The 20,852-nt window shown below is 40.3% G+C and overlaps 1 protein-coding gene across 6 annotated transcripts in view; it reads left to right on the top strand.

Moving 5' to 3' along the window:
* Positions 1–3,223: 3,223 nt before the first annotated feature.
* The window catches only part of LRCH2 (leucine rich repeats and calponin homology domain containing 2), a 45,054-nt gene continuing 27,425 nt past the window's right edge, over positions 3,224–20,852 (top strand). For 2 of the 6 annotated variants that reach the window (XM_067005372.1, XM_067005370.1), the window contains exons 1-6: positions 3,224–3,564; positions 17,189–17,333; positions 18,168–18,294; positions 20,060–20,165; positions 20,258–20,394; positions 20,604–20,737. In XM_067005372.1, coding sequence (XP_066861473.1) covers positions 3,297–3,564; positions 17,189–17,333; positions 18,168–18,294; positions 20,060–20,165; positions 20,258–20,394; positions 20,604–20,737 — 917 coding nt within the window. In that variant the 5' untranslated portion in view covers positions 3,224–3,296. The remainder of the gene's footprint in view (positions 3,565–17,188; positions 17,334–18,167; positions 18,295–20,059; positions 20,166–20,257; positions 20,395–20,603; positions 20,738–20,852) is intronic. The other 4 variants (XM_067005375.1, XM_067005373.1, XM_067005371.1 and 1 more) reach the window with 3 other exon arrangements.

Raw genomic sequence — 20,852 nt, 5'->3', positions numbered from 1 at the left:
GCCACTGACCTGACCTGGGGCACAGCCTGCAGGACAGAGGGGGATGTTATGAAGGTACGTGAGAGATAAGGGACTCCACTCTTGCTTTCCCTACACTACTTTCATAATCAGTTTTGTACCAGCATTTCCAATCTAGATGACCCTGTCTAGCTTTCTCCAGAAGGCAGCGCTCAGGGTAAATGTGGAGCTGTGAGCAATGATGCTGAGCAGTGGTCAGAAGAGGTGTGGGTGCAGCACAGCAGGCTGGCCACACAGCTCTTGCACTTCTTCTGAGCGTGGCTGGGCCTAGTCATACCCAGAACAAGATCACTGCAAGACTTTTGAATAACCACATCTTGCAACACATGTTGAAAGTTAGGTAGATCAAAGCCTTATCTAGATCTCATTCCTCTAGGGCACTAACAGTACCTCTCAATGTTTGTTGATATCATATCTTTTATGAGTTTATGAGTTTTTATCTCATCTAGAGCGGATGTGGGTAACCACAAAGACTTTCAAAGTGGAAGCTATACATGGAAGTGGGGGATTTTCGGTGGTTTTCAGTCTCCTGAAACATAGACGCTGTCTGTGGTACGGTAGTGAGAAAATAGGTTTGTCTAGTGCAGTCTCACTACAACATCCACCTCTTCCTGTTTTCATTTTAGCTGCCTTATTAAACAAGAAAATGCTATCATCTCTGTTTTATAGAAGAAACTGGCACAGCTATGACTTACTACTCATTATGGCAAGAAGTTTGGTTTCGGGAGCCTTCTGCCACTAAACTAGTGACTCTGGTTTATCTTATTACTGGTTCTTAATGAAATAAGAAAGGGCACCGGGGTGGGCGTGTAGAAGAACTGTTGAAAGATTATAAAAGAAAATACAAATAAAATGAACTAGACTGCAGCATTCCAGACATCTGTTCTGATTGTGTGGCTACTTGCGTTGATAAATGGTCATAAAAGTAAATCTGCACATATCTATATCATAGGAGCATGCAATCATTTCCCAAGTTTCTGCCTGAATAAGTGATAATTTGCTCAAGACAGAACTTGCAAATTGGGAATTTTTTGTTAGCTGTTAGGAAAAAGTCTCAGTTGTGGTTTCTGGCCTGTTTTGTTGGACACTTTAATGCATTTAAAGGAGTGAGCAAGTGCCTGAAGAACCTCAGTGAGTTTGGTGTGCTTCTCAGTAGGAACACCTGCAGACACAGTGAATACTGTGTTAAAGATAAAAAGGCCCCTCATATGCGAGAACTCCAGCATAACTAAATGGTGATTCGAGTTCTCTGACGATTTGTCAGACCCATCTCTTCAAAATGAGCTGTCCCGTTTCCTCTGTCTGACATCGCAGAGATCAGTTAGGCTTTAAATAGCAGGCAGCTGTGTGATGTGGCTAAAAGGGAGGACAGCAGAGCGGCGAATCTGAGCTGGCCCTGTGCCAAACCATCCGCTTTGCAAACTCAGAGCAGCTATTTCTAACATTTAGTTGCTGGGGCTGGCTCCTGGCTGATGCTCCGCGTCTCTCCTGCCAACTGCAGCGCAGAGCCACTGCACCTCCTGCTCCACGTCTGCAGGCAAAACCATCAAACACACTTGGCCCACCATCAGCCTGTGGGTCTGTCAACCTCCACCCTCTCCGGTTGGAAACCCAGCCGAGGGCAGCAGTCAGCAGTGTTTCTGCACATTTGTCTGACTTTCCTGCTGTGAACCCAGGGGATGATTTGCTTTTTCAGGACAAGAGCAGAGGCTCATCGCGGGCAGACTCATGGGTAGATACTCATATGTAAGATTTAATCCTACGCTCCACAAAAGCATCCACACGCTCCACAAAAGCTAAATGAAGCAGACAGACACAATATTTGCAGGTGACAATGGGAACCCTTCCCCCGCCACACATTAATTTTGCACAGTGGCCTCTTTTGCTGGAAAGCCAATCTATTTGCAGTGACACAGGGATCCCAAAATCTGTACAATCTTGCACCAAAGGATTAAATCCTTCACTCTTCAGTACCTTCTTACTGATCCTGGCTAATTCAGTTCATCTGAATTTCGGCCAGATACCGCCCACAGAATATTACAGGGCTGTTCCTCCTTTGACTAATAATGGCTCAGCTGTCTCTCATTGACATATTGCTGACTGAAGGCTATAGTCTCTTCCATTCTGCTTATAAGAGGAATTTCCCTTAGATCCCCAAATTAGTCATGATGCATGCATGCATGAAAAAAAATCCATTTAAGGACCTGCAGGAGGATCAAAGCATAAAAACTGATTCTGCTTATCAAACCCATAGCAAATGCATTAAAATGCGGGTCTCTGAGCCTTTCTTTACCATTTCTTAATGATGACTCTAGAGTAATTTCTGACAGATAAATATGCAGCACGTAGTGAGTGCAGATCACATGGTAATCCAGCTAATTAACCTCCCAGAGTGTTCCAGCAATCGGGCAGCACCTCATTAACGGAGCACGGCCCAGGACGTGGTGGCCAGCTCATTTAGGCTTCTCCCCTCTGCTTCCCCATTTTGAGGTAGGGGTGTTACCGGCCTTGAGGCTCGCATAAGCACTCCCTAACCCCCTGGGGGCCACAACCCGCCCCCCTTTGTTCTGCCACACCAATTCCTCGCTGATTTTTATTTTATTTTCATTTTTTCTGCATTTTTTTTCCACGCCACTCGGTGGCCGTGCAGTTACGGACAGCCGCGCCTCCTTGCTGGCTTTCCCCGCAGAGGCTCGGCCCGGCCCGGCCGCGCCTGGCTGGGACTCCTCTTTAACCGCAGGGCGCCATCGGTGACCGCCGGTGCCACAGATACGACCGGCGCCAAACGGCTCCCGGTACCGAAAGGGCTCCCGGTACCGAAAGCAGCCGGCCTGCCGTGCTGACCGGGTCAGGGACACGGCGCAGCCCCCGCGCCGTGGCCGCCACAGGCCCCTCCAGCCCCGTTGCCCGCCCGGAAACCCGGAGCCGGCCCCGCCGCGGCCCCGCGGGCGGCGGCCCCCGGAGCCCCCCCCCGCCCCGCGTGCTGCCGCCGCCACTCGCCCCGCCCCCTCGGCGCGCGCGCGGCCCCTCATTGGCGAGCACCGCCCCGGGGAGCCACGCCCCTTCCCTCTTCGCCGCCGCGGATTGGCGAGGACGGACGAGGAGCGCGGAGAGGCCACGCCCCCTCGCCAGCCGCCCCCCCCCCCCCCGTCTCCCTCCCGCGGCCCCCCCTCCCTTTCCTTCTGCCCCCTGCGGGCCCGGCGGCGCCTGCGCAGTGGCGTGGCGGCGGCGGGCGGCCCCGCTGTTGTTATTGTGGGGCTGGGCTGCGCCGCGGGAAGATGGCGGCCGGGCAGGGGGGCGGCGGCAACGGGAACGGCAACGGGAACGGCAACGGGCCGGGGGGGCTGGGGATCCCCGCTCACCTCACGCTCTCCTTCTCGGCCGGGCCGCACTGGGGCGCGGCCACCCTGCCGCAGCCGCACACGGTGCGCAGCCTGGACCGGGCCCTGGAGGAGGCGGGCAGCTCGGGCATCCTCTGCCTCAGCGGGAGGAAGCTCCGCGACTTCCCCGGCAGCGGCTACGACCTCAGCGACACCACGCAAGCAGGTGGGGGGGGGGGTGGGGGGGAACGGCGGCGGGGGGCCGGCTCCTGCCGCGGGGCGGGTGTGGGGTGAGGTGTGTGGGGGGGGCGTCCCCGTCGTGGCGGCGGGGAGCGGCCTGCGGGGGAGGGGGGGGGCGGGGGGAGCTGGGGGGGTCCCGCTGCGGGCGCTGCGAGCCCCGTGCCCGGGGCGGCTCGGGCCGCGCACCCCGCGGGGCGCCCGGCTGGAGGAGCCGGCCTGCAGGCAGGGCTCTCAGGTGAGGCGAACTCGGAGGCGTTTCCCTACGAGCCGCGCGGAGAAGCAGAGCTGCGCCTTTTTTTCCGCGGAGGTTTTGTCAGGTTTTGGCTCGTCGCTGATGCGCTCCTGGGTTTATTCGCTGCTGGAGCGCTTGCCGAGAACGCATCCTTTTCGAATAACGTACCAGAACAAAATACAAATGGGAGGTCTGTCATCTTTTGTTCGGAAATAGCAGCGGCTTTCCAAAACGTCGTCGAGGCGAATCAATTCGTTGCGTGTTTTTGTTTATTTTGTGGGTTTGCTTTCCCCATCGGTTATGAATAGCTGGCTTATTGTTTTGAATAGGAGACTGCCTATTGTGGCCCCTTATCCATCTCTGACAGTCCTGTACTCCTGCTCTACCAAATACTCATTCTGTTGGTCTTTGTTGTGGGCTGCAGTTTGTGCAGAGTTAAATAACGACGTACTTGTTCTCCTGTGATATATTAGGTTGCATAGGGTGTAAAATTTGTGAAGGGCTGATTTATAAAGTCCAATTCCTGTATCCGGTACCAAGCTTGCTAATGATTTGTGGGATATTAATTTCTTTTTTTTTTTTTCCCCCTCTGGCACATGTGATGCATCCCTACGTGCAGTGCAGAATAGGGATAGGTAAAAGCGTGTTATGTCATAATGGAAGCACTACATTAAATTAAAAACAATTGTTATTTCATGGAACCTGTTTCCATGTAATAGCATAAAAATTTATGCAGCAACATAGTAGACCGATTCACTGTATGAATATTCAATAGCTAAAGCTTTAAAATCAGACATTGTATGTAGGGAATATTATTTAAATGAATTTTTATGTAACCTGAAGCAGGTGCATCAAGGATCCATATTTTGTTTACTTATTAATTCAAATTGTAACTGTGTTTAATTTTTAGCTTTGTTTTGAATTCCATCACATTTGAGTAAAAGCTGTCTACAGTGCTATTATCTTTCTTTTCAAATGTAGTAGGGCCCAGTTACCACCATCAGGATTCGACCTGCATCATGAAAGATGTTGTGTGAAAATGTTTAAAGGCAGTCTCTGACAAAAACAGCCGTAGTGCTTTTTGTTCTAAAAGCACTTATTTAAATACTTGATATGTGTCTATGCAAAAACATTCTCCTAACAATGATGATTTATTATAGTACTTATTTATGAATTAATGCCATGGAATATGAACTTTAGAGGTCTTTCAAAAACTTGATCATAAACAAAAGATTTGTAGTCCTTATTTTGACATTATCTGTGGACTTTTTTTTTTTTTGATGAGTGGGTAAATGGTGTTCTGCTGGTGAATATCTATGGCATCCTTTACAGTGTCAGTATGGCATAGAGCTTTTGATGTAGGATCAACTACTACCTCATAGTCATTTGTTTATTGGCATTTTTCTCACGGTTATTGCTGTTTCGTGCTACGATATACCCATGAATAAGGTTATAGATATATGCAGAAACATGGGGAATAGGGACCTTGGGTCAAAAAGATTTGCTGTGTTTCACTTTCAGTTCTAAGTTGGTGACTCTCTGAAATTCGGTTCTGTGATACTTGAAGCAAACACTTAAAAAAAAAAAAGTATATAATATCTCTCATGTACAAACCTAGCTACAAACAATTTCTTTGCCATATCATAAGCCTTAATGCAGTAGGTTCTGCAGTGTCACTGTAAATCCAGAATATTCTGCCTTAGCATCAGTAAAATCAACCCTAGAAATAACTTCCTGTTGCTGAAGTGAAAACACTACAGTTTTATATGTATACATGCACGCACACTTCTTAAAGCACAACTGCTGTTATCATCAAAAATACCCTTGGAGGTGTGGGTTTTTTTTTTTTTTTGAGGCTTGGCCATATTTTATATCTAACTTATGTAATGGTTTGCCAGTACATAATTGGCAAATAATAGAATACATTTTGGGCATCTTAATTCATGTGACAAAGCTTACTGCTGAACTAAAAGCATATAAACAGTATCTGGCTGGTTAGCTCTGACCTTATGTTTGTCATATCTTTTGTTAACTGTGAATTTGCATTGCAGCTCTTTGGCAAAAAACACTTCTATTTTCTGGTTTGCCAGAATTTTTCATCTGGCTGTTCAAACAAGTCTTGTGCAGCTGTTAAATGAACTTCTTGGGGAAAAAAAAAATCAGTTGCAAGATATCAAGAGGTGTATGAATATTCCAATCACTTTATTAACGTGTGTAATTTTGCTTCTTGCTGTGTGAGCAACATTAAGCCCCTGGCAGTTAAGTAATTGAGTAATCACATCAATGTAATCACTGTCTGCTTAGCTGAAGAGATGTGTTTTCTGTTCTGTTTTTTCTTGTAGTTAGGTTCCTGTGCTATACGGCCATCCTGACCCAAGTCAACAGATGCCTTCAGAAATTTCCTTATTTTTTTTTGTGAGCAGTTCTTAAAACACAAATTTAGTAAATATGAAAGGTAATGGACTGAAAGAAAAAATTTATTTGCTCTGTGTGGATATACTGGTGCCATCAGGCTTGCTTGTGACTTTGTCACAAGAAACTTGAGACCCCGTTTTTAATTTTAAGGGAACCTCCGAGTGATTATGAGTAGTTGAGTGATTGCCTCTTATATTAACCTGAAATTTCTCCTTTGTTACCGCCTGCTGCCTTTTCATGTAGCTGAGGAGTAACACCAGCATATTCCAAGTCTGACTTGAGAATGAGCCCTCCTGTCATTGTTAATAACAATTTCACTACCACGGGCCAAGTTCCCACACTGTGATTCCTGCGTGGGTCTGCTGGGGGTATGGTGTGAGGGGAATCATGCTTCTTTATGATGCCATTGCATATGCTAAGGGCATGACTGTTGGTTTTTTTACCTTACAAGGGCCAAAAATATGATGTATGTAGTGATTTGTGCAATTGCAAGTTTAAAAGCAGTAACGTTTATAGCTTAATGTTCAATGTGAATTACATGAAAATGTTATTTGTACTACTCTTCTGCTGCCTGAATGAATAAAGTTATTTTTGTTGGTGGTACCAACCTTGACTCAGGTGACAGCGAGTGATTGAATAGGAACAGCAAATCCAATTTTCAGCTGAAGAAACACATATGACGTATATTGTAAGTCTAGATTACATTCTAGAACTCGAACATCTTGAGAAATGTGGTTCTTCAGTAATGACCTCTTCACATTTGAATGGAAACAAACAGGTTATAGGAGACTTTTTGGAGTGGTGTTCATGTTCAGAAATGTATCAGATGCAAAAGCTGAAAGTGACACAGCAGTGTCTTTGCTTTTTTTTTAGATTTTTTTTGTTGTTGTTTGTGAAAAGTGTCTTCTCATGTGACTTGTGAAGATTTCTTGGAGCTGACTCAAAAGTGTATACTCATTTTCCTGGCAAGGCTGACACTTAATGCTAGAACATGTCCTTAGCAAAAAAAATAACAAGGACTGTTTGAAGGCTAAAATTTCACAGACAATACAGAGTTACTCAATATTTTTTATTTGTGGTAAAGGTTCTCCTTGACACTGTGGAGAGACTTCCAAATTTCCTGGTTTTCTGTGGCTGTCCATGGTCTTCTCCAATGGCTCTTGACGTTCTTCGAATGGACCTGGGATTTTTTTATTACAGAACCAAGGCCTTTCTTGCTTGGGCAGATATGATTATTACTGATACGTTCCCAAGTGCTTGAAGGCTTCTGTTTGACTGGTGAGCCAATGTATAACTTCTCAACAAAGATGAGTAGTACATGGCTTAAAGGAACTCTGCATCACAGGCCTGTTCATAGCCTGCTAGCCAGCAGATGTAACTTACGCAATGAGCAAATCCCTGGCCATCTGTTTGTTAAAACATGCATCTACTTAAATTTGTCACTTTATCATTTTGTTTCAGCAGGTGGTGCCAATATGTAGTGGACAGGAACTTGTATTAAAGGCTGGAAGGCTACTTTGATTTCAAAGCCAGTGTACTGGATCTCAATTCCTCCTCCCCAGCAGAAGTCACCTGTGATAGACAACCATTGGTCTGTTCCGGATACAGAAAAATGTATTTCCCATGGAAGAATTGTGGTTCAATCTGAGGGGATGCCCTTTTGGTTAAGGCCCTAATGTAATAGAATATATATATTTTAAAAAGGATATTAGGATATTATTTAGTAGTGCTGTTTGACAAGCCAGGAATGATGAATCTGTAAAGTACGGTTTCTCATTGCCTGAACAGCCTTTCCTCTGGGCTTTTTGAGTATCTTTAATTATGCGGTCATGTATGGTTTCTTCCTGTGTAGCTTTCACTGCACAGGCTGTGTAACTAAAATTAGTGATGTGGATACCCATAGAGCAGGTATTTTCTAGCTCTTGAATTGTTGGATGTAGAACCCAAACACTGCTTCCTATCTCTTGTTATTGTCTTTTTCACAGAATTAAAAGCTATTCTGCACACTGCCAAATGCCCAATTAAAAAAAAAAAAAAAAAAAGCTGCTTATAGCAACCCATCGCTTTGGGAGTGTTTTTCTTTCTTTTAAACTTCTCAAAGAAGAAGCACAAGCAGAGGAATGTAAAATACAGAAGCAATATGACAAGGTTGTTAGCTCCTACCTAATGTGGAGCAGCCCCGAGCTAAAATTTTTGGTAGTGTTTTGTCAGGAGAAACATGGTCATGTTACCACAGTCCGGTACCTTGTGTTTCACTTCTTAGTTTATTAAGAGACATTGCATGTGTTAGGAAACAGATTAAATGATCGAATGTGTACCAGAAGCTGTTGAACTGGCCAAAGTAATTACGTTTTTCATTTGTGTCTAGCTATTAATAGGGGACATATTGGTGGCTTCCTCTTGTACTTTTCTGAATGTGCTCAGAAGTCCTGAGTTTCTCACCTACGCACGTTGCAATTTTGTGACTGTGTAAAGGCTAAAATGTACTCTTTGTCCTTTCAGTTTCAAAATCTTGTGCCTATTATTCCCCTTACTGTCAAACTACAGTTGTTTGAATTGTGAAGGGTTTTCTTTCTCTTTTCTAATCTTTGGCCTAGTAAGTACTTGAGAATAGGTACTGGTCTCAATTTATGTGCAGTCTCTGATCCTTCACTGTTGTATATAGGAAAAACATTTTTCTACTATATAAACTGAACTGTATTGATACCAAAGGTCTATCTAGTCCAGTATTCTTTATTGAAATAGTATTTTTTTAACTCTTTAATTGATAACTTTATTTGCAGCCCAATGTTTTTCTTGAAAATGATGCAAATGGATTTTGTGCCCTCAGTTTTCTATTCCAGGCTCATGAAATCTCTGTATAATCTCTTATACTGAAAAATTCTCACACATGTACTTATATCCTCTGTTGTACCCTTTATTTTTTGAGATAAGCCAGGAACTGCATGCAATATCAAGATACGTGTATTGAAGGAAAACTCCATTCTCTGCTCCTAGCATTATTTTGTGCCTTTGGCTTGAGTTATCATTTAAAAAAAAATAAATAGAGTAATATGGCTGCATCACTGTCAGCTTTACAACTTCAGCATATTCACTTATGAGTTAGTAGAATCATAGAATATCCTGAGTTGGAAGGGACCCACAAGGATCATCGAGTCCAACTGCTGGCACCACACAGGTCTGCCCAAAAACTCAGACCATGTGACTTAAGTGCGCAGTCCAAACCCTTCTTAAACTCCGACAGGCTTGGTGCTGTGACTACGTCCCTGGGGAGCCTGTTCCAGTGCACGACACCCCTCTCAGTGAAGAACCTCTTCCTGATGATATCTAGCCTGAATCTCCCCTGCCTCAGCTTGACACCATTCCCTCGGGTCCCACTGCTTGCCACTAAAGAGAATAGATCAGCACCTACCCCTCCACTCCCCCTCATGAGGAAGCTGTAGATCCCCCGATGAGGTTTCCCTTCAGCCTCCTCTTCTCCAGGCTGAACAGGCCCAGTGACCTCAGCTGCTGCTCATACGTCTTCCCCTCTAGGCCCTTCACCATCTTAGTAGCCCTTCTCTGGACACTTTCCAACAGTTTCACATCCTTTTTGTACTGTGGTGCCCAGAACTGCACACAGTACTCGGGGTGAGGCCGCACCAGCGCAGAGTAGAGCGGGACAATCCCTTCCCTCGACTGACTAGCAATGCCGTGCTTGACGCCCCCCAGGATGCGGTTGGCCCTCCTGGCTGCCAGGGCACGCTGCTGGCTCACATTCAGCTTGCTGTCAACCACAACCCCCAGATCCCTCTCTGCAGGGCTGCTCTCCAGCGTCTCATTACCCAGTCTGTACGTATAGCCAGGGTTGCCCCATCCCAGGTGCAGGACCCGGTGTTGCTCTTGTTAAACTTCATGGGGTTGGTGATCGCCCAGCTCTCCGATCTGTCCAGATCTCTCTGCAAGGCCTTTCCACCCTCAACAGAGTCCACAACTCCTCCAAGTTCAGTATAGTCAGCAAATTTGCTCAGAACACCTTCTAGTCCTACATCCAAATCGTTTATAAAAACACTGAAGAGGACTGGCGCTAAAATGGAGCCTTGGGGGACCCCACTGGTGACCGGCTGTCAGCCAGATGTGGCCCCATTTACCACAACCCTTTGAGCCCTGCCCGTCAGCCAATTGCTCACCCATCGTATGATGTTTTTGGCTAGCTGTGTGCTGGACGTTTTGTCCAGTAGGATCCTACGGGAAACTGTGTCAAAAGCTTTACTGAAATCCAGAAATATCACATCAGCTGGTTTCCCTTGATTGGCTAGATGTAATTCAACATATTGAAGCTAGAGAAGGATATGAAAGTGAAATCATCACAAAATCATGCCTAAGACAAATAGAAACAAGACTGGACACTGAGAAGCAGAACTAGCTGTATAAGTAATTCAGCTGAAAATGCAGTGTGTGTGAAGCTACTGCAATATTAATCATGAAGTGAAGATGAAGTGGCAAGTAACATAAGTTTATTTAAGTATGAAAATTCTAAATGTATGGTTTGTAAAGTAGATCCTTCTGGGCAGGGACTTTAAAAACTATTTCTTTAAGTGATCTTTTGCTCCTATAGAAACGAAGTGATTTGCTATTCCTACACATTCATTCCATGCTGAGATTAGAAAGGCTTGTACTAGAAAGCCAGAAAGGCTTTTAAAGTTTAATTGGTTATGAGGGAGCTTTTCTAGATACAGGTTTTAAAGTTAATATTACAGGTGTTTTGGAATTAAATTTCAATTATGGTGATGTCATATTAAAAATCATTTGGCAGATCTTTTAGATGAATTAAATATATATATATAAAAAATAATCTTTAAGAGCCTAATTTTTTGAAAATAAAACAGTCAACCTCAATGTTAAATACTCAGGCTTAACTTCATAACGACTGGTATCCATGTGTCTACTGCTTTAAAAAAAAAAAACAACAAAAACAATTGTGCCACTGCTTCCCATTTGTGGGAAGATCGTGCTGCGGAGTGTGACTCCTAGTGTTTGTGACTTTATACAAAGTGCTCACTGGGATCGAGCCACTTCTGATTTTTTTTTTGTCTGATCTTTATCATTTTATTATGTCAGTTAAAATAGGTATCAACCACAAAGATTAGATGAAGACACACTATGCTTCTATTTGACTTCAGAGTATACACACCTGGAAAAAATCAATTTAAATGTTATTACATACACTTGTAACAGTAGATTGTAAATGTATTTAAATTTGCTTGTAACAGGGAAGGTATGCTGATAGGTTTAATTTCCCGAGAGATAAAGTGTCTAGCAGGTACGTCAGAGTTTCTTTATTGTGCGTAAGAGTTGATAGATGTTCAGTTTAAGTATAGTCCTTTACAATAGCTCTTAATCTAGGAGAACAAACGTTTTATTTGGATATGAAATGCATAAAGTTATGTACAAAAATAATTTTCCTGTAATTCTTCAGCATTTTTTTGCCAGTAAATTCTTTTAAAAAAATAAAATTGTTTTGCAGCTGAAGTGGTTGTTTATATGCAGTCATTCTAAATTCTGACACATTTAATTGTTCTGTGATTAATTTTGCAACCTACGTTGAGAGTTCTGATCTTAGTTATTTAATTACCCAGGGTTCTTTTTTTGAATTTTCAAAGGGAAATTGTAAAAAATTTCTATGTTTAACAACTGCAGTTGCGCATTAGTGTTAAGATTTGAACTCTTAACTTGTGAGTGTGCTGTATAGTGTTTGAGGAGAATGATAGAGAGCCTGCCTTCTGATCTAAGTTTGGCAAGCTTAAGAGCTCATTTCTTTTAAGGTTCCTGAAAATGAGGAGGAATCAGTACTTTCAGAAACCTTGTTTTGTACATTGTTTAAATTTTAATGGCAAGTGCTAGGTAGCTTATGCAAAGGACTTCTCATCAGAATCCTTGAGAAAAATACTCTTTAGTAGTCTCTCTTCTCTTTCTCCCACCAGATCTAGCTTTCAGGTTCTGACTAAGTTATCTTTTGTTTTCCCTCATGCCTGTACTAGCTAATGGCATAGGAGCACAGTACTTAAAACACAGAGGAGTGTTCACTTTCATTTTGTCAAACAGGACACAGGATACTAATTTTTTAAGGCAGACTTAACACCCACCCTAACCATTTAGCGCCATTTTTGAAAGCTCCAAGTAAAGGCTGCTTTTAGATTAATGCTGCCATCAAAATTCATGATTGGCACAATTATTAGGTTCCTCTATAGGATGCAGGTCTGTATTTAGGCACTTGTTTTTTTAGATGCATCTTTGTTTCATTATGGTAGTAAAGAGGAAGACTGACATTTGAAATACCCAAACAGTACTAAGAGTGTTACATTTGTATAATACAAACAATCAACAATTTTAAATCCAGTAATTAACTATGTTTAAAGAGCTCTTCATGGTCATCAAGAGCAGTCATGTGCTTAGAATAAGTCCAGTTAGGTCAGGTTGCTCAGGGTCTTGTCCAGTTGAGTTTTGAGAATCTCTGGTGATATTTCTGTCTTGTGAAATGTGTTTTCTGGATTATCCTGGAAGCCTATGTTAATTTCAGTCCAACTGAAGAAAACATTCTTACTTGATTAAATTAGTTTGTTCCTGCTAAGTGCCATTTCTGTGGTTAGTAGTGAAAATCAGATCTTTTATTTCCTTAGTTTCTCACCAAACTTGACAAGGAGTCTTGAGATTCTATTATTGAGGTTCTAGTAGAGTGAAACATACATTTTTCTTCCTTTTTTTTTTTTTGTGACTTTTTTTACTTGTGACTTCACTATTGGGCTTTGGTTTAAGGTCGGTAAATTCAAATCTTACCTTTGAATATCTGCTGACTCATTAATCCATTTTTCCATAATCCTGGAGGATTAAAACAAGGTAGAAAATGAGTATTCTTAGTGATAACATTGAAGACAAACGATATACTTAAATGTAGTTATTTAGTACCGGAATGTCACAACAAAAACTGACAGCTCTGGTTTGCTAGTAAACAACCAGTATATATACTATTTCCATGGGTTTTGTTATATTTTCACTTCTCAAAACAGGATCACTAAAATGAGCAGGTGAAAAAATGTATTACAAGCGTGTTGGTGTTCTAAACTGTTTTCTTCTGATGCTTGTAAGCTCTTAGGGCTTTGAGGTCTTCGTCAGCTTGGTGCTGGCAGAATATTAAAATGAAGGATGATATTTTCAGATGCAGATAATTTGAGTTTAATGTTAGCTCATCAGTGTTTCTTTTTAATAACATTTCTGAGCATCTGCATTTAATTATTCCCAGTAAAGAAGATGGCAAGACTAAAGATAATGTGGAAATACGGCTTTTGTGGTATTGCAAACGTACCTGAACAGGAGAGGCGCAGACTTGGAACATTTTCACGTCTCTGATACCTCAAAAGTGACATGTGAAAACAGGAATATGGACTAAGGTTACTGAATAAAGTGTGTCATAAGTCCAATTCAGTACAAATACACAGTTGTGATGGGAATGACAGGATGACAGATTGTTGGTGACTTAAACTCAACAAAATCTCATGGTGATAAGCTAATTTACAGCATTGGAGTAGTGTATATAATAAGAAGTCTACTTGAACTTGGAATCAGAGGGGGAGGAGCTGTACATGTTTTGAAACAATTATACAAATTGTAATTCTGTCATAGGTTAGAAACTGAGTGGTGGTATTGAGGATTCAGGAACTAGAGTTTAAGTAGCACAAAGAGAACTAGTGAGTACAGGGAGATTTCTCCCTAGCTAAAGGACTAGGGTACCCCTATTTTGAGTTGGTTTAGAAGCCTTAAATATCTACTAGCCTTGATTTGCATGCTACTATTTCATTATAAACCCTCATTTAAAATTTGTTTTCTATCAGCATGTTTTTTCTTTCTAACCTTTTTTTTTCTGACGTAGTAGTGAAATCGTGTAACATGCATTGTCTCACGCCATCAAACAGAATTCAGGAAGATAAGACTAACTTGGCATACTGTTTTTAAGGTTATAAAAACAGGAAGAAAAATGTTATAGCTCTGCTAATAGTCAGAGTCTTCTGTCTTAAAGTAGTTCTCCCTACCTATAAAGAGCAAACAAAAAATCAACGAATGGTTAATAACCTTTCAGTTTCAAATACTAATTTGAAGTATGGTTATATCCTCTTTAATTCGATGTGCGTCTTTGAGAAAGGACAGTGGAATTTCACCTACTTAGTACTTCCAGAGGCAGCAGCTTTGTCTACCAGCTGATAAGCTGTAGAAGATACTGCTGCCTGTTGCTGATAACCATGCAATTGATCCATGCTTGAGTTTGTAGCATCTGTAATTATCACGTATTGCTGTACTTTCACTATATTTGCTTTGGACATCATTCCACTTTGGCAGTGATGCTTAAAGCTGGTTGAGCTTTTTCGATCCGGTTGAGCCTTTTCTTTCACGTGTTGTTGGCCCTGTTTTGGTCCTATGCTGTACTTGCAATGCATCCATGAGAACAGGGTCTGTTTGAGATCCAGGAGAAAGGTGGGATACTTGCATGGCAGAAGAACAGTTGGTAGGATGTGCAATCATAGGGTGGTTTTGGAGTGTTACATGAAGTTGCATGAACTTGCCTGCTTGTATTTCTTCGGTCAAGTAAATTAATAATCACTGTGTGAAATGTAATTACACTTTTTAATGCTGTTATTGTTTGATGTAAATGCTAGCATGACAGTATTTGGGTTGGAAGGTGACAGTTTTGTGGACATGGAAAAAATTTTGACCTCTGGGAATCACCATATGCAGGTGTTTCTGCAGTGTTTTTTTCCTTTCCAGGATCATATTGCATCTGAGAGACTAATAATAAATTGTACCCATGTTCCATGTGTTGATCTCCAAACCATGTTTAGATCAACTAAAAGTATATCTTTAGGATCAGGTCTTGCACAGTGTGGTATGTGTTTTTTTTGTTTGTTTTCTTTTGTTTTTTTTTTCGCTTAGACCATACTAAAGCATTACCAGAAAAAATGGATAGGATGGATAGGAAAATTTTTACATATTGCTAGTTAGTAGAGCAGATCTGTCACCTTTTTTTCTTTTATCTTTGTGTTTACCTTTGTGATTTCACTTCTAAATAAAATTTTGGATCTCTGAGGAGGGGAAAAAGAGCAAACAGAACATCATGAATCATCATTTTTGATGAAAATACTGTCACACTGAGATGAAGTTCAAGTGTAAATTTCTCAGCTAATCTTTGCATGAGATGCATGCTGAATTTGAAATACAAAGTTTGAACATAAATATGATTGCACTGGATCAAATAAAAGTCCCGTCTGTTCTAGCAGCATGCCTGTGGTGGTAACTGATACTGAATGCTTAGAGAAAAGTGCAAGAACAAGGCAAACATGATGTTAATTCTCTTTGGCTGCCTTACTGCAGTTTAAATGTAATCTGAAAGTGGCATTTTTTTTTCTTCCTTCTGATCATGACTTAAACTTGTGAGATACATTCTTACATCTAATGGCTTCCTCTCCAAACTAGCTTTTTTCTCAAACTCTTCTGTTCTGAACTTCTAATATACTGATTTTAAATGGTCTCTGTACAGTACGTAAAGACTTAACTTCTGCTTCTTTTTGAAGAGCTAACTTCTTCATATTTTCGTAGTTCCCCTTTCAAATGTAACCTTTGTAATGTTGTACTTCTCACTTCTGTTTCTGTAGAGATAGTGAATCAAAATACCCTGTGATTCATAAGCGATCATTGATAGTGTCTTTATTTTGGTTTTCACATAACACCCCCCAATTTAATGTTTTCCCATCTAAACCGGTTAAGCAAAGAATTCCTTTTTCTCACTTCTAGAGGGGTTGTCACCTTAAATTGTGTGCAATTCTGTACTTAGCAGCTTTTCTTGCTTCTTCAGTCTATTAACCCATGTAAAACCATTCTTGTTTAAAGTGCCAGCAAGCTGCTTCAGTTTTAATTTAGGATATCTGTCCTTTCATCCACTAGCCTGCGCTAGTGTGTGGAGTTACTCTGCCACAGGTGCACATCTTTGCATTTGCCTTTACTAAACCAGAAGAGGTGTGTGCTAGCTGAGGTCACTCTGGCTGGCCTCCCAACCATCCAGCGTGTGAGTTGCCCCTTCTCTCCCTCCATCTCGGGGGTGTTCATGTGTTTAGAGCAGATTGCATCTGCTACAATCTAAACAGTACCAAATCTAAAGTTGACTGACCCCTGAGAAATGCCACTGGCAGTTAGTTGGTTTGCTGGTTCAAGCTGTTAAGCTCTCTTCTTTGAGCCTGACAGTGACTTTTAGCCACTTTTCCAGTCACTTTCTAGTCCACTTCTTCGGTTTAGTGGAACGAAAGAAACTGTTCTGCTGATGATACGATGGGAGCTAAGCAGAAACAGTTATTTTTTGCAAGTTCTTAAAAACTAAGAACTAAAGCCTGAAATAGCAAGAGGTCTGCATTGCTGCTTTGTTAAAAGACTCTGTTCAGCATTTTTGAGAAACCACATCCTTTGGAACTATCCTAACTTGGGAACCAGAGTTACGTTCAAAAAAACTAGATGTTCTTTCTAAAGTAAATCTCTATTGCTTTCAAGAAGATAGTTACATGAACTTTAATGACACAGGTTTTGACAGTTAACTGATAATTTCCAGGATTCAAGGTCATATTCCACTTGAAATTTTTTAGGCTAATAGAAGAGGGACAAACAATATTTTGTTTCCTTTTAGGCATTCTTAATTATTAGTAATACCTCATTAAATTCCTGTCATTTTTCTATTTTCTGTTTAAGTTCATATCAAATAACACTATTTTAGTATTTTAAGTCTTTTTGGTAAATTAATTATATGCTGTAGCATCTGGTAAAACTGAATTATTTTACGCTTACTTTATGCCTTAATTTTTAGGAGCATGAGAAGAATAACAGTGTGTATTTTAATCTTATTGCATGAAATTTTTGACTTTAAGGATTTTTTTTTTCCTTTTGCTTCTAGATCTTTCAAAGAATAGATTTACCGAAATTCCTCCTGACGTCTGGCTGTTTGCACCACTGGAAACTTTAAATTTGTATCATAACTGCATCAAATCCATTCCGGAATCTATAAAAAATCTACAGATGCTTACCTACCTTAACATTAGGTGAGTAATGCTTTTCATTTTTCATCTTTATATAGTTCGCGTGATTGGAAAGGTGACATCCTACTTCTTTGTGACATAAAGTGCCCTTTTGCCCACATTTTTGCTCAGGTAGATAAAAATTGCTCTGTTTGCCATATGCTTGGTGTTTTAGAGCCAGCAGTTCTTGTTGCTTCCTTTACGGAAAGGAACTGACTACATTACGAAATTTCAGTCAATATGCTGCAGTAGCTGACATTAAGGAGAGTTTAGGAAATTTTCTTTGTTTTTAACGTTATGCTGACAGACTGTTTTTTACTGTTTTTAACAGTAAATGTTAGTAATGTCAGTCTGTCAGCATAACATTTTACTGCCTTTAACAGTCAGATGGACACAGGTCTGTCATTAGTAACTGGAGCCACAGTAGTTGTGGCAAGGTGCAAGATGAGCGGTACCTCTCCATTAAAATAGGGGTGTCAGTGCACAGGGCTTCGAGATTGTGAGTTAGAATTTCCTTTGATACTTGTTTTTGTTTATGGTTGCATTTGCCAGTGGTGGTTATTACTTCTTTTAGCAGATTTCTCTGTATATTTTAGCATTAGAAAGTTCAGTTATAGTACATTCTCATTTATTCAAATGAAATGAGGACCTAAACTATACATGTGTGACAGAGGCTGTGTCTAGTAAGGAATTTATGATGGAGTTTATAGCTTAAATTTAGGTGAAATTGTGGGAAGAAGGTGGAGAATATCTCCTGGAGTAGGAGAAAAGTTGTACAATGTGCATATGAGACTTACCATCAGGCTTAAAGAGAGTATTATGATTTAGTCTTGCTTGTTCGTTTTTCTTTCTTTCAAGTCGAAATCTTTTATCAACATTGCCAAAATACCTGTTTGATCTTCCACTTAAAGTTCTGGTTGTCAGTAATAATAAGCTGGTCTCCATTCCAGAAGAAATAGGAAAGTTGAGAGATCTAATGGAGCTGGTAAGTATAACTATGAACTAATATATTAAGTAAACTTGAACTGTAAGGAGTTTATTTACAGTGTGAGAAAAATACTAATAACTATTTTTTAAATACAGGAATTCAAAATTAATTCAGTCTTTCATTCAATGATTTCAAATTACAGACAAAATATATGCGGTTGAGTTTCAAAAATGGGAATAAACACAAATCAGCATGTTAGGTTAAATTTCATCTTAAGTTGTTCATAAATAGAAATACTTTTCAGATTACTTCATTTGAATCCCTGTTAAAATGATGGATTTTTTTTTTTTTTGCTTTACAGTAATCATGGTTCTATTTATTTTTCTTGGATCTTCAGGAATCTTTTAGCTGGAGAGTTCAACTCTGTTTACTCCGTACTTAGTAAAAGTTACACCATTCCATCATTGTTGTCCTGTTTTGTATTTCACACACACACACACACACCCATCATTTCTGCTTTTCCATTATTTTGGTTTGGTTGAATAGAATGATTTGTGGTATTCACAGTTCAGGTATGTGGCAACACAATTTTATTCTGTGGCGTACTGAGGTTTTGTGTTTTTGTCATCCTTTGTTTCCTTTGTACTTCTTAATATTCCGGGCTTTTTTGAGCATTGCTCCATGTTAAGCTCATGTTTTGGAGAACTGTGCACAATTATTCACATATCTGGCACTTGGATTACTGTTTTTTCAGTATTTACAATTTCTTTGGTCATTGCAAGTAAGCCATATCCTATTTCCAGAGCAGGTGTAAATGCTCCGGAGATGTCTTAGAGCTCAGAAATTAGGTCATGTTAAAAGAGAACGTTTATTTTTTAAATTTACAGGTAGTATGAGATTCTGAATGTTCGTGAGGCTTTTCTAGTGTCTTCTACTCTTCTCTTTGAGAAATTCTATATGCTTGCTTCAGTGTTATAGGACTTCAAGGTGGGATTCACTGCTGTTGTTTACAGAAAGTGAATATTTTTCAGAATTATTGTTATGGTGTTTTTGGCTTATTTTTTCATAATTGTCACACCAAGAATGCATGCTTGATGACAGATTCTGGACATGCCAGAGAGTTTCATTCCATTACCTGTATCATACCTCTTTAGAACACAGAACAAGGAGTTTATATAAATGTTTAAAAAGTTGACGACCAAGCCACATGCTAGAAAGATGGTTTTAAGAAAGGCATTCCACCTCTTTATTGAGTCAGAAATAGAAAAGGTTAGACACTGGTTTTTATTTATATCAATGTGATTGTTGATTCAGTATGGACCAAAACTCAACTACTGGCAGAAGTAGCTGTACTCTGTGCTCATTTGATGTAGCATTGTCACCCTCTAGTGCTTGAATCCAAAAAAGTTGGTGAGCCTGCTATTACACTTAGTAAATTTTTAGTTGCATTGGTTCAAGGTTTTTAAGGAAGGAGAAGGATTTTTATGAAAGAAGCAAAATGTAAATCATCTGCAGTAACACAAGAAGTTTGTAGCTGACATGGGAAATACACCCAGATCTTCTGTTTCCTGGGGTACAGTTTAAATCTCAAAATCAGTCTTTTGTTATTTCTTTAACCTTTTGAATTGAGTTCCTGAAACGTGAATCACTAATGAAGAAACAGTGAGATCTGCTGTGGTGGTATTTCCCTTTGTGGAAAAAGCAAAGGATTTTTTTTTATTTTTTTTTAAATAATTTGTTTTATAGCAGCTCTGATAGCAGTTTTCTTTTGTTTAATTTCATTTAAAGTGTTCAGTTAATTTATTCATTATATTTTACCTAGGATGTCAGCTGTAATGAACTTCAGGTTCTTCCTCAGCAAATAGGAAAACTGCAGTCACTTAGAGAATTAAACATAAGAAGAAATAATCTCCATATGTTGCCAGATGGTAAGCTGTTCATCATCATTTTTTTGATGTAGGTAAATTAGGTAAAGTGTTAATTAGATACATTATTCTTTTTTTTTTTTTCCCCAATACAGAGTTAGGAGACCTTCCCTTGGTAAAGCTGGATTTTTCTTGTAATAAAATCACAGAAATTCCAATTTGTTACAGAAAGTTACGTCACTTACAAGTAATAGTTTTGGATAACAATCCAATGCAGATACCACCAGCACAGGTTAGTATGAAAACATTCTGCTTCAGTAATTTGTGTTAGGATCTTAAGAAAGAGGAAGCTGTTCTAAGTTAATACCAACCAAGTTTTCATTTTTTAGCTGTATTTCTGCTAGTGGGAAGTTGTAAGCACAAGCTAATCAGTGTAGGAAGTATTTTTTGGGGTGCATTTTCAAAAGACATGCTATGTAATTAAATATTTTTTGTTTCCAGATATGCTTAAAGGGTAAAGTACATATATTTAAATTCCTCAGCATTCAGGCATGCCTCAGAATAGATAAAAAACCAGATTCCTTGGATCTTCCATCACTGGGTAAACGAATCCCTTCCCAGCCACTCACAGACAGGTGAGTAATGGATTTTTTTTTTAAATGGTGTTTTTTAATTATTTTTCTTAGCATTTACTATGAAGCGATCCTTGGGATGTAAGAAAGAATGTCTTTATTACAGTTTAATAGATGT

Source organism: Anser cygnoides, chromosome 13, assembly GCF_040182565.1.
Source record: "Anser cygnoides isolate HZ-2024a breed goose chromosome 13, Taihu_goose_T2T_genome, whole genome shotgun sequence".
NCBI classification, from domain to species: Eukaryota; Metazoa; Chordata; class Aves; order Anseriformes; family Anatidae; genus Anser; species Anser cygnoides.
Note: the sequence above shows the minus strand (reverse complement) of the source record. Positions and strands in the feature narration are given on the sequence as shown.